The 12,626-nt window shown below is 43.6% G+C and overlaps 1 protein-coding gene across 1 annotated transcript in view; it reads right to left on the bottom strand.

Moving 5' to 3' along the window:
• Positions 1 to 10,176, bottom strand: part of XRN2 (5'-3' exoribonuclease 2) — a 52,247-nt gene extending 42,071 nt beyond the window's left edge. Inside the window, exons 1-6 of the mRNA XM_075706747.1 lie at positions 10,081 to 10,176; positions 3,258 to 3,385; positions 3,066 to 3,177; positions 1,725 to 1,836; positions 554 to 612; positions 385 to 474 (exon numbers count right to left, since the gene is read on the bottom strand). Of these exons, the coding sequence (XP_075562862.1) occupies positions 385 to 474; positions 554 to 612; positions 1,725 to 1,836; positions 3,066 to 3,177; positions 3,258 to 3,385; positions 10,081 to 10,155 (576 nt within the window). The 5' untranslated portion in view covers positions 10,156 to 10,176. The remainder of the gene's footprint in view (positions 1 to 384; positions 475 to 553; positions 613 to 1,724; positions 1,837 to 3,065; positions 3,178 to 3,257; positions 3,386 to 10,080) is intronic.
• Positions 10,177 to 12,626: the final 2,450 nt, after the last annotated feature.

Genomic DNA, 12,626 nt, shown 5'->3' with positions numbered 1-12,626 from the left:
TGCAGCCTACCTGAGGTACTCAACGAGTTAAAAAAGGAACAGTGAAAAGAATACATATACAACGTATCCTGACACTTTTCCCCCCGGAAGAAGGAAAACTATTCCTAAAACACTGTCCCCCCCATTATATCAAATTGTGCCTTCTACTATCAAATCTTTTCATTGCTCTTAAATGAAATAAAAAAAATGGTGCTGTTAGATTGTGTTATTAGGATGAAATGTATCTCTGAAGACCCAGCAGAATGTGCAAGCTGGTCCATTATTAATAACAGCACAGTGCCAGAAGATGAGACTAATCTGTTAAATTTATACTCTTCAATCATATCCCAACCCAGCCTAATAGATCACCTTAATTTTCCTGAAGTATAAAACCGTGAAACTTACTGTCAAATTTTTCCACCCTGGGTCGCTGTTCAAACGGTCAGCAATGTAATAGCGGAGACATTTAGCGAGATTGTCCATAAACTCTGTTCCCTAAAAAGTGACAGAAGAAAATAAATTAAACCTTCATTCGGACACCGGCAATTGCTGGTTAAAGTGCAAGATTACTTACCGGAGTAATACAGTTGCTGTCAAATCTCTCTTTCACTTCTTCTGGAGGAAGAATGCCACCTAGAGCAATAAAAATATTTAACAGAAGTAAATCAATATGGAACTTTAAAAACATTTTTGCATGATAAAACCCCAGATGGCTCCCCTGATAACAACTAACACTTACTGAAAGTTAGTTTGTTTAAAAACAAACAAACAACAACAAAACTAAAACAGCTCTTACCATTATATTATCTCCATCTTAAAATAAGGTATTAGTACATTTACAAAAGTTGTTGTTACTTCAGAAAAGTGATTTCACTACCTATTCTGTCAAAAGACTGTGAAAGAAATCTCAAAGAAACTAAGCTTGCTAAATGAGATAAAACATTAGGAAATAATTATTTTCTTACATATTCTCCCCTATGTTTCCACTATCTATTCACTTGGGCTCACAAACAGGGTTACACCAACTTCTCTCATCTCTGAGCTTCATAAAGGGTCTTCATAGTCTAGAAATGCTACAGGAAGAAATGTTAAAAAAAGTCTTTGTCCTCCCTTTTTAATCTCTACCTAGGTTACACAATGCCCTCTCACTTGGGCGACAGCATTCATTCCTCCTACACAGTCACCTGAATTAATTGCTCCAGCCCAGACCGCATGCTTCAGCTACACACACTCCTTTCACTCGAGTCACGTCACTGTCACCCTGACTTTGTTTCCTCACCGAGTTTAGAGTTTCCACTGTCAAGTAACTACCCTTGCTTGCAGCTCATTATTCCTGTGCAGCAGTATTTTCATTGGATCCCTGCTTGTAAGCCTCAAGTCTCCTTTCATCAAGCCCTACAAACGTGTACTTCCTTCCATAAGAGTTTTGGTTAGTTTCCCACTACTACATTTATCCCTGCTCTTCTGTTATATTTTTTTCTAAAGGAATTAAGAGTACTCAACACAAATCCATTTCAGGCAGGAGACAGAAGAAGAAAAAAAAGTGACATTTTGTTTTATCTTAGTTCTTAACTTCAGAAAACACAGATGCATCCTTCTGTAGGCTTGCTATCCCCTTCTTCTCCTAGTAATGCACAGACAAATATCCGCTAAGCAAGACATCCCTTTTCTAAACCTTACTGAAGCATTCAAAACAAACAAGGTGACTCTCACTGGAAAAACCCCAGATATGGTCACAGTTCTACCTTTTGCCAGAATTTCTTGTCTTATTTTTTGCTTCTCTTCAGCAGCTTCCATGCCCTCCTTTGATGCTCTGAATCTTCTTGACCGCTGTTGATTCATTTTTGCACGTGGAGCCTAAAAAAGGTATCACAATGCTTGGTTCAGTTATTGCATCTGGACATTTGTTTCCTTCGTGGACAAGTCTTTTGAAACTGGCCAGTCTGTGATGATACAACCATTTAACAAGACATCAGTCTAAACCGCAACCGAAACAGGGGTTTCTGTTGTCCCTCCCTCGCGTCACCACTAGCTCTCATTTGGCAGCACAGGGAGCTGCACACGTTTCTGAATGGGTCTCAAGCTTCTCCATGAGGTAAGCCAGCAGCATGCACAGCTCTACTCCCATCGCAGAAATGCACAAGGCTCAAGGATTCAATGCTTCCCTTGCAAAATAAATGAAATTTACAGTGACATGTATCTGAGAAGCATTATTTATTACATACCCTTTCTCCAACAATTGTATTTGTAACGCTTTTGAAAATAAAAAGACTACGGCAAACAGTAGCTAGCTATTACTTATGGCAGGTATGTTGGGGTTTTTAAAAGGATACATCAACATTTAGCTGGGATTACTTCTATATACGCACATACATTAGGAATCCCTGCACTTGAGTTCAGGTTGAAAATCTTTTTACTTAATGATACTCATTTTACCTTTGAGAAACTGAAAAGCCTAGAAAAACAGCCAAAGCTTAACAGGCCTACCAGCAGTCTGCTAGCCAGTTTGGCATCTCTCAATGAGACTATGAGACAATGAGTCTGGGTAGAAAAATACTCAGTAAAGTGAAGTTATTAAGAAAAGGTGGTATCTTTCATTAGACCAACTGATGTACCGAGGGGAGATGAGGATCAGGTAGGGAGAAAGACAAGCTTTCAGCTTCAAATGTGCCTTGGGGCTAGCCTGTGAAATATTCCACAGCACATTCAGTCACTGCCCATTTTAAGTGCATCTGCTTAAACGGTCTTCTGGTCTTTCCCAGCCTGTGGCATAAATTATTACTAAAGCCACAGAACAGAAGAACATAAGTAGCTTCAGAGTGTTACTGCCTTACAGAAGTTTCCTGCTCTACAGAAGCAAAGTTCAGACTGCAGTAGACTACATTAGCCAGCTCATATAAGCCCATGGACAACAAAACCCAGGGATACTTTTAATTACCCTCACCAAAATTAAATTAACGGTACATTTTACCTGTAGTTTCTCATTCTAGAAAACTATTGCCTAAAGGATCTCATGAGAGTGGGTGGCTTCTACCCTAATTCCACAAACAGCCATTACGAGGAATTAAATATATATCAATACTTACTACTCCATCTATAGCCATGTAAAGAAGTCGCCTTGGTCTTACAATGTTGAAGATCCTGTCGATATACTCAAAAATCGCAACCATCATCTCATCTTCATTTTTGGGTGCTGGCCTAAAACATAGAGAATTCAATTTAACATCTGAAATGCTATCAATAAATCCTACTTGTAAAGAGAGAAAGAACTGGCTTACTTGTCTTCTGGATGTGTACAAGGGTGAATTATACCATTCATATCCAAATACAGGTTATCAAACTCCACCTCATTAGGGTTAGGTTTGCTTGTATCAATCGGAGCCTTGACGCCATTGCACTCTTTAGCCTGTGAACGCAGCCGAAACAAATATTTCAGTACTTCATTACAGAAGTATTGCAAATAACCAATAGAGGTATTAATGTACAGGCTCATAAAAGTTTGGGTTTTTTTTCCAAGGGCAGTAGAAAAAAAGATAGCAACAAGTTACCCACATAATTACCTGAAGATGCATGCTTACACTATTAAAATAGCGCCTTTTTTTTTTTTTTTTTAAAGATGCTTATATACTAGCACAACTAGAAGATACTATGATGAGTTACAGCAGAGTCGGTTCATTTCTGTTATCAGCATGTATTATAAACAAGAAGTTTCCACACCTCATAGTATTCAAGAAGGCAATTCCTTCTACTGCCAGGACCATACTGGCTCCCTCAAAATTTAGCAAAGGGACTTCAAAGTTTATAATATGATACTATAACACAACAACCAAGAAGCATCAAAATCTTTCTACTTTAAACACTTAGTTCCCCAGACTGACACATCCATACAAACTTGCACCTCTGCCGTTTCTCACTGCAGTCCGATATTGAAGTCACACGCACAACTGGGGGAAGCAGGGCAGTAAAAGTGATTCACCTATGGCTGATGACACGACAAGCTTCCCAAAGTATATCAGCACATCCCGGTGAGCAAACGACGAGATTTAACTAGAAAGAGTCCTTTTCCCGGACTTCTCTGCACAAAGCAAGGAGATCCTTTCAGATCCCACCAGCCAAATCTCCAATTTGGGTATATATGTATTACTTTTCTTGCTATCAAATGCACCGAGATGCTCAAACCCCTGGACTCTTCAACTCCTGCCTCTGAGTTTGTCTGCGGGTATATTTGAAATGCTAAATAAAATCCAGTCCTTACCTTCCACTTCTGCAAATAAGTAAACTTTTGACTCTAATGCTTCACTTCTACATCAGTGCTTTTTCTACTGCCGTGCTGCTGCCTAATGAACACGAAACCCAGGCCACAGTGCAGATGGTAAACTTGATGCTAAATTATAATCAACCTTAACCACCTATGTTCCTGTACTAGTTCGACATTCTTGAACGCTTACAACAAGCTATACAAGGTAAACCCAGAGGTACAAAGAAAACAAATCTCAGCTGAACTGGAAGCAATAAATAATTCTACGCTATTTTGCCTATGCTGTCATGTCAGTGACAAGTAACTACCCAGGTGAAGAGAATAATCTCTCTAATCAGCCCCAGAGCAGAGACTGGAGTTGGCACTATAATACCTATATTAAAAAAAAAGAACCCTCATCCCCTTCTCTCAAGCTGTCTAAGCAAGCAGTTTTGAAACACTGGTGTTTCAGAGAGCGGCTCCTCTACAAAGTAGATTAACAACCATGTTCAATTTTGTTTCCTCACCATACTTTTTTTTTTTTTAAACATATAAACACCAACAGCATCAGGGATGGAAGAGACATGAGCTGATCAAGAAAAAGTCAAATTTATTTTCGGAGAAATTATGACAGGAAAGGGTTTTAACATATCACAAAGTTGGAATGAAGAGTACTCTTGAATAACTTGGCATAAAGCAAGGAAAAAAGTGAATGTCATGTTATTACATAAAGGCTATGATCACAGCATTACATGAGACAGGAGGGAAAAATGTGATACTACTTGTCCTCCGATTCATGTGAAACTTATCGGTAGCTGATGAACGAGCATCAAGCCCTTCCTCTAAACTTCTATTTGCAGACTTGCTGCTCACTACTCTTTTATTGAGTTTCCTACATCTCTTATACAGAGCTCAAACAATCAGCTTCAAAAGGAAAAACTTAGAGATTGTACCATCAACGTTCACGCAATTTTCCTGCTTAGAGTAGCAGCAGAACTAGCTGAACTTATCCCAGTCTTAAAAGGCAAAAATTAAAACCTCTAGAGGAAAATAAGTCTTTATTAGGTATTTACATTTTTCACAGTTATAGGTGTATGGAATTCTTTCAGGGCAATTTTGTGAAGTAATTTTTAAATAACTGACTGCTAAGTCCCTCTATTTCACTTCTTTAAAACAGGTGACATTTCTGCTAATTCACTTCTTGTGCTATTCACCCAAACTAGTCAAATCCTGACAGATGAAATCTGTTTGCTTCCTTTACTGAACTTTCTAGAACACACACAAAACCCGCATGGTTTTAGCAGAAGCTAACTGTCAGGTGCAAACACCGCACCGTAGCTTGCAGTTCTAACAAAGTTACTCTGGGCAGCCACGACCTACGATTTGAAGAGACGAGCATTCATTCTGGTTTACATCAGATAACGGGACGAGAAGCTTGCCTTGTGTTCTACTTGATCCTTCTTCAAACCTCTTGCCAGAGCTGACTGACTCACAAGACATCAAAGGCTTACAACTATGTGATATGGAAAATAAAACTGCCCCCGCCACAGATCTTATTTTCAGTCTTGAAGGTACAGCAAAATAAGTATGATCTCTTTCAGATGGCTTTGAAAGCCATTCAGTTCTCATCTGCATACTGCTATGTCAGCAAGTTTACCATTACATCCTCATAAACCTATCAGATTTTTAATGTAACAGCCTTGTAAAAGGTTTAAGTATCTGAGAGTGATATCTCTTGTGATACAACTAAACTGTTCACTTTTAATCTACAGCCTCTTTTGAAACCATTGAAAATAGATCTTCAAATATGATACTTTAGTTGCAGCTTTATTAATTCATATGAATTTGATTAAGAATATTCTCTCCTGGATTTTATATTATCTTCAAGATCTTCCTCTTATTCTTCCTGCTCAGCTTAAGAAGATGATTAATCAGATTTAAGAAAAAGAAATAATCTAGCAAGGTAAGAGAACAAGGATCAACTTTGTAATATTTCAAAGAGACAAGCTACCGGGAGATACAAAATTTCTGATTAGAGAGATTTCTAAGCAATCCTAAAATACACATAGAGCTGATTACATTGTCAGAGAAGTTTAAATTCATCTACAGTAAGACAAACTACGGCTTCTCACTACTGTCCTAGTTCGCTCTCAAATTTATGACCAGATTTGAATATAAAAAATTGTAATGAATATGATTTATCCATGTGCTGTCCTTACCGTAACTGCAATGTGCTCTTAAGTTGCAACAAAGCAATGTGGATGAGGACATCAGGATCTGATATTTCAGTTATTATATATGTCATATTTTTCCTTTTTTTTTTAATGAATAACATTTGATATTACAAGCTCAATTAGTAAAAAACCAAAAGGACAAATCACAAACTCAGTAAAACCAAGACTATATAAGCCTTTATTTTGCCTAAACACTAGAGCAGTTTTAATTAAATAAAAATTAATCTAAATGTTTACAAATGTGATGAAAAAGATAAGTCTGCTCTTAGAGGAAACCGTACTTAATTGCTGCAGACTGTAGATATATTTGTGTTTAAATTGTGACTGCTTTTAAATAGACAGATCTTAGAGCACTACCCAGGAGCAGCTGGACAAGCTTGTAAGACCAAAGAAGTAAAACACCCACTTACAGTAAAGACAACACTGTAAAAGAATCTACTTCATATTGTGAAAACTCTATTTGCCCCCTCTTGATCGGAAGAGCACTGCTTCAAAACATCACAACTAAACTTCACGTCGTGGGCTCTTGGCCGTTCCTGCGCGCCGAGGCTACCTCACCAGCGTGGTCATCAATGTGACAGGTAGCGGACGGAGCTGCCGTCTCCGCAGTCTAACTTTACGGCTGGAACGGATGTTCATTCACGCAAGTCAGCCTTGGATGTAATGAAGGAAAAGGGGGGTTTGGTGGATGAAAGGCTTGGACCGTACAGCCAGTTGTGATGCTGACTGTAAGCAAAAGACCGAACTATTCATCTTTGCAAGTTCCCCACTTTGGTGAAAAGGGGACAAAGCAAATCAGCCGGCGTGAGTTGAAGACAACAGGCAGGATATGTGCACGCACCTTCAGGCACTAGAGCTCTGAAGATCCACAGCCCCAGCTGCAAGAAGGCAGATGCCATGTCAACAGTCATATGCCAAATAGGTGCAGCTGGTAGAGACACATCATTCTCCAACTCCCCCCCCCCCCCCCCAATACCCTTGCCACCCACTTTTCCTTGGCAGATACAATCATGACAGTGTCCCTGAAAACCCTCTGAACTGGGGGTTACCCAGATCCTCAGAATAGATCACATCAGAGACACAAAAAACACGCGTTTGGTAAGGCGACCGGAACAACCACTCCTAGCTGCCAACAGCTTATTCCAGAGTAAGCATTCACACGAGTGGCTAATAAGCTATACTTGTAAATCCACAAACAGTCTTTTTCTGTAATAGTTCCCCCAGGCAGACAAATCCTCAAATCTCATATATCCACTGGAGTAAAAAATTCACTTCTTGCAGCTACAGGTAAATGAACTTCACATATCATGCTGTGAGAGGCTAACTGAAACCACAATTGCAATAAAAACAAAAGAGTAACACGCAGTTTTAACTGTGCAACATTAGATCAAGCCAAATCTACGATTCTGTTTCACAACCTGAATCTGAAATGCAAAAGCGCCCTGACTGTAACAAGAACTGAATACTAAAACTGGTCTGCCTGCCATTCGCATACACTGAAATCTTGCTGAAGGCAGACAGGTAATACATGCAGTCAAAAAAAACCCCCAACCCCCACTCAGTGTCAATACATAATTCTATCACTTTACTTTCTTTTCCCTTCTCTACCTCACCCACACATTTCTATCTTCCTCACAGGACAGTGTTTCCCAAATGTGAGGCACCTCTCTCCCAGGGAAGGACAGGAGGTAGCAAAAAGGCAGGAGCCACAGCGTGTGCTCCACAGCAGGGACGTGAACTTCCAAAAACAGTATTATGAAGAACAGCAGAACACAGCTAGTACAACCTGACAAAAGATGATACAAATTATTTGGAAAAGTGTACAGGAAAAACAGTTTGGGAAGCATGAACTCAAGAGTTTTTCTTCTCAGAAAAACTTTGGCTAAGTTAGCCCTGAAGAGAATAACTTGCCGTGTTCACCGCACTGTAAAGCTACCACAGTGCAGCCATTTAAACCCAATGCAAGGTTGTGCTGTTGCTGAAGGGAGATGCCCGCATCCTCCCCGTCAGCTGCCACCTCCTACTGTGTCCCTTAGGATGGCACAAGCTTTCAAGTGGCTGCAGCGACGGGCACAAAGGAACCAGCCTATCTGAGAACTGCCTAGCAAAAACATATAAACAAGCTCCATTTCAGCTGTGTTACTTCCTAGGAAGGTAACCATCACCAGATAACCATACAGACCTCACTGCTGGTCCAGGGGGGAGGATAAATATAAGCCATCAGCTGAAGGCAGTGACCAGCCAGCTTAAAGCAATCAGCAAAACGTATCTACTACAAGTTGTGGGTTACTGAAAGCCACCTGTGGGGTCCAGCAGCTAGGTTGGGACTAAGTCTTCACCAACAAGCATCATCTTTTACTCTGAAAAGCCAGATTTTTAGAGGCTGTCTTTTGAAAAATCAGCTCCCTTGTTTGGGCAGGAGATATTTCTCCTGTACTAGAAAATACCAGCAACAAGACAAAAAAAGCTGAAGCTGCTCAAGGTTGAAGAGTACAACTACACACTTGTTTTAAGTCTTGGATTCGAGCATGATACCCTGTGTTGGTGGATGCACAGGAAGAAAAATCAGAGTAAAGTATGAAGCTCCAGAAAGACTAATACGCAAAAAAAAAAGACTGACAAAAATAATTAATGAGACCCGAAAACGATACAACTGAGAAGTATTCAAACGCTATGAGAGAGAGCCCAAGGAAGCGTATGACCGTACGTACACCAAGACATCATTTTGATCTTACGTCAAACCGTGCAGCTGCTAAGAACAGCCCAGCTCCTTCTCAAACATCTCATTCCTGCCCTGGCGGCGGCTTTCCTGAGCCCACATCACGAGCAGGATCACAGAACCGATCCACTTGCAAACAGGGTGGTCTCAGGGAGACAGGCAAGCTTCCAGACCCCCACATATTTCTAGCCAGTTACATTTTTAGCCATTTACTTGCGTTTCCTTGCTCTTTCCAAGACAGGCAGCTTCACTTTTCTTTGCAACAAGTCCTAAAGCTTGCTTCAGCTTGTAGTTCAGAAAAAAAGTCGTTGAAAAGTAGGGACGACGAGGAACACGCACAGAAACAAAACAAGAAACAGCAAAAAGTATCCCCGCTACTCCCTATCCAAGTTCTGCCAAACACTTTCATAAAAATCTACTCTTTTTGCCCGAAGCAACACAAAGGCAGAGGCCGCCGTGCCGGGAAGGGTTCGCGTTTCCATCAACCGGCTGAAAATGAGAAAAACTACAGGAGGAACCCGGTTCCCTGCTCCACCACCACCAGCCCCCCATTCCTCCCAAGCTGCCGAACCGCCCCCACCCGCGAGCGAAAACCAAGCGGGCGCCTTAACTTCTCCTCGACACCGGCCGCTTTCACCGAGACTAAAAGCAGCCGGTACGAGAAAACAACCAACCAACCCAAAAAAAACCCCCAAATACCCCTTGAAAAGGCTCCGCCCGCCCGGGCGAAGCGGGGGCTGGAGGCGGCACAGGACAGGCACTGCGTACCGGCGGGTAACGCTTCCCAAGCCGCCCTGACCGCCCCCCCCGGCCCACAGCTCTCCTTTAGCCCCGGGGCGGCCGTCAGAGGGCCCGTCGCGCCCCGGGGCGGGACAGAAGGGCCGCCGGGGCTGGGGGGCGGCCCGCCTCACCTTCTCCTCCACGCAGTTGACGATGATGGAGGGGTACTTGCGGCTGAGCCAGCGGAAGAAGGCCGGCACTCCCATGGCGGAGCGGGGAGCGGCAGCGGCAGCCGGACCGCGGCTCTCGGCGGCGAAAGGCGCTTCCGGGGTCAGAGGGCAGCGCGGGGCACCATGGGGGAGCCCGCGGCGGCGGGGAGGGCGGGGTCACGTGAGGCGCCGCCGGCGGCGGCCGCCATCTTAGAGGCGGGCGCGCCGGAGTGCGCAGGCGCGGGGGGAGCAATGGCGGCCTGAGGGGACAGGCGGCGGTTTGGGCGCCTCTGCCCTGCCCTGAGGGGCCCGCGGCCTCACCTCGCCCCCAAATGTGTGGGGGAGCTCCTTAGGCGCAAAGGGGACGGGCGTAAGGCAGGCAGAAGGGAAGAGCCTGAGACAAGGCTGATGTCTGAGGCGGCGCCGCATGCCGCGCTTGTAAGGCTCTGTGTGAAAAATCGCCTTCAATTAACAGAAAACCTCGTTAAATAGATTGACAACACTGTGGTCTCCCGCCTCTGCGGGGTGGTTTAAGCAGAAGGCAGGTGACAAAAGTGACTGAGGGCATGGCTGCTCTCGCAAAGCTAATGCTGTGGGGCAGCTGCTCCTTCGCAGTAGGGGAATTGCACAGCAGGCCTGCCTCCACACCAGGGGAATCCGACCGAAGGGCGAGGCTCGGCGAGAGGCCTCTTCCCCTTCGGAAGGCGAGAGGGAGCCGCTGGCAGTGGTTTAAAAGGAGCGTGGAGGTGCCAGCAGCAGGGCGGCAGTAGCTGAGGGGACGGTGCCAGCAGCAGCGAGCCGAAAATCGCTGGGTGCGATTCATGACAGTCGCAAGAGGCGGCGTAAAGAACCCCGTCCCACAGCTTCGCCCCTTGCATAAGCAAATACTATTAAGTTAGCCGTTGGACGATGTTGAAATGGAATTGAACTTTCAGGCATTAAACGGGATTAACACGAGGAAGATTTTTGTGCTCGGCTGTGTCCTGTCGCTGTACGCCGACTTCATTAGGAGGGCAGTGACGGGGGCGAGGACATGAAAAAGCAGCCTGGGAATCATTAACAAAAATAACAAAACCTCAGCGGTGCTTATTGAGTCAACACCGCTGATTTGGGGAGGGGAGAGGAACCTTGCTACCTTGCTAATTTGCTGTAGAACAAATTAACCCGATACGGTATTTCTCATTATTCTTAGCCTCACTTTGCAGCTCTTAAGCCATTTTCTGTTGTCACTCCTCTTAATAAAAATCTGTGACTTGAATGAATTTCCCCAGCAACTTTGTATTGGCACTGCATCTGTGGTATCAGCTAAAGACTGTCCTTTATCTGTTCCTTACAAAATGTACCCTGATTGAAGTTTCCCTCGTTCCTTCCTGATTGTAGTGCTTCTCCTCCTGGAATTTGGTATCGAATAAGACAGCTTAGCGTTAACATTTTGTTTGTATTGATGGGCAATCAGTTGTTTTTCTGATAATGCTAAAGAAGACAGAAGACAGCGGCACTAGCAAATGCAAATGAAATATGATCATCTTATCTTATAATTACTTGCGTAAACAAGCGCTGAAAAAAAAATTAATACCGCGACAAACATTTCCTTGAAAAGTCGAACTATGTTTTGCTTAAAAAAAAAAAAAAAAACGACAAAAAACAAACCCTTACAAACACCCTAAAGCAAAACTCATGCTGCACAAGCCGATGACCTCGGTGAAGGAGCGTACCTGGTCCTTGCTAGACAAAAGCACGCCTTTTTAAGAACAAGATGGGCACGGCAAATGTCCGATTTGGAGCAGGGATGAGCCCCTTTCTCAGCGTAACCCACTCTCCTGGGAAGCGACCGCCAGCTCCATCGGCTTCCCCAGCAGCAGCAGTTCTCCGCTCCCCACGCTCTCCTCAGTCTAGCCACCGCTCCTCTCTGCAGGGTCTTGGAGTCAGGGCTGCGTGCCCACACAGACTCCATTTCGGCTCACCAGATGCACTCCTCCGGCATTTTCTTTTTTTTTTTTCCCAGCCCCTATGTGCTAACTTGTTTTTGTGAGCAGACGTGCAGGGGCATGAGCCGAAGTTTCTCCTCACAACTGCGTGCATGTGACGCGCGAAAAAAAAAAAGAACGTAGCGCCAAGCCGTTGCACGTACACAGCAGGAATAGGGGAAGACTTTTTGTTACGGTATTTTCCATAGATGACTGGCATGCTGATTTAAATCTGTTTAGGCTGTATTGATTACAGTCCCCCTGTCCATCACCATCATCTGTCATCATCCTTGGGCTGCCAGTATGACAGCTGTGAAGGAGCAGCATAAAGTTGACTGGCAGGATGTTTTGCATCTAATGAGTCTGTGCACAATAAGAGTATAATAAATAATGCTCTGGAGGAACTTGGCTATCACTTAAACACCAAAAAAAGAGATATTGCCTTAGCAGAAGCTCCTAAAGCCATCCGTCATCTGTCAGGAGTTGCATGGCTGTGGCTGAGCTGGACTGAGGGAATGGAAAGCGCCATAGACTGGTGATGGGCGCCGTGTGTCACACGAG

The sequence above is a fragment of the Pelecanus crispus genome, chromosome 3 (genome assembly GCF_030463565.1).
Source record: "Pelecanus crispus isolate bPelCri1 chromosome 3, bPelCri1.pri, whole genome shotgun sequence".
Taxonomy (NCBI): Eukaryota; Metazoa; Chordata; class Aves; order Pelecaniformes; family Pelecanidae; genus Pelecanus; species Pelecanus crispus.
This window is presented reverse-complemented; position numbering and strand designations above follow the sequence as displayed.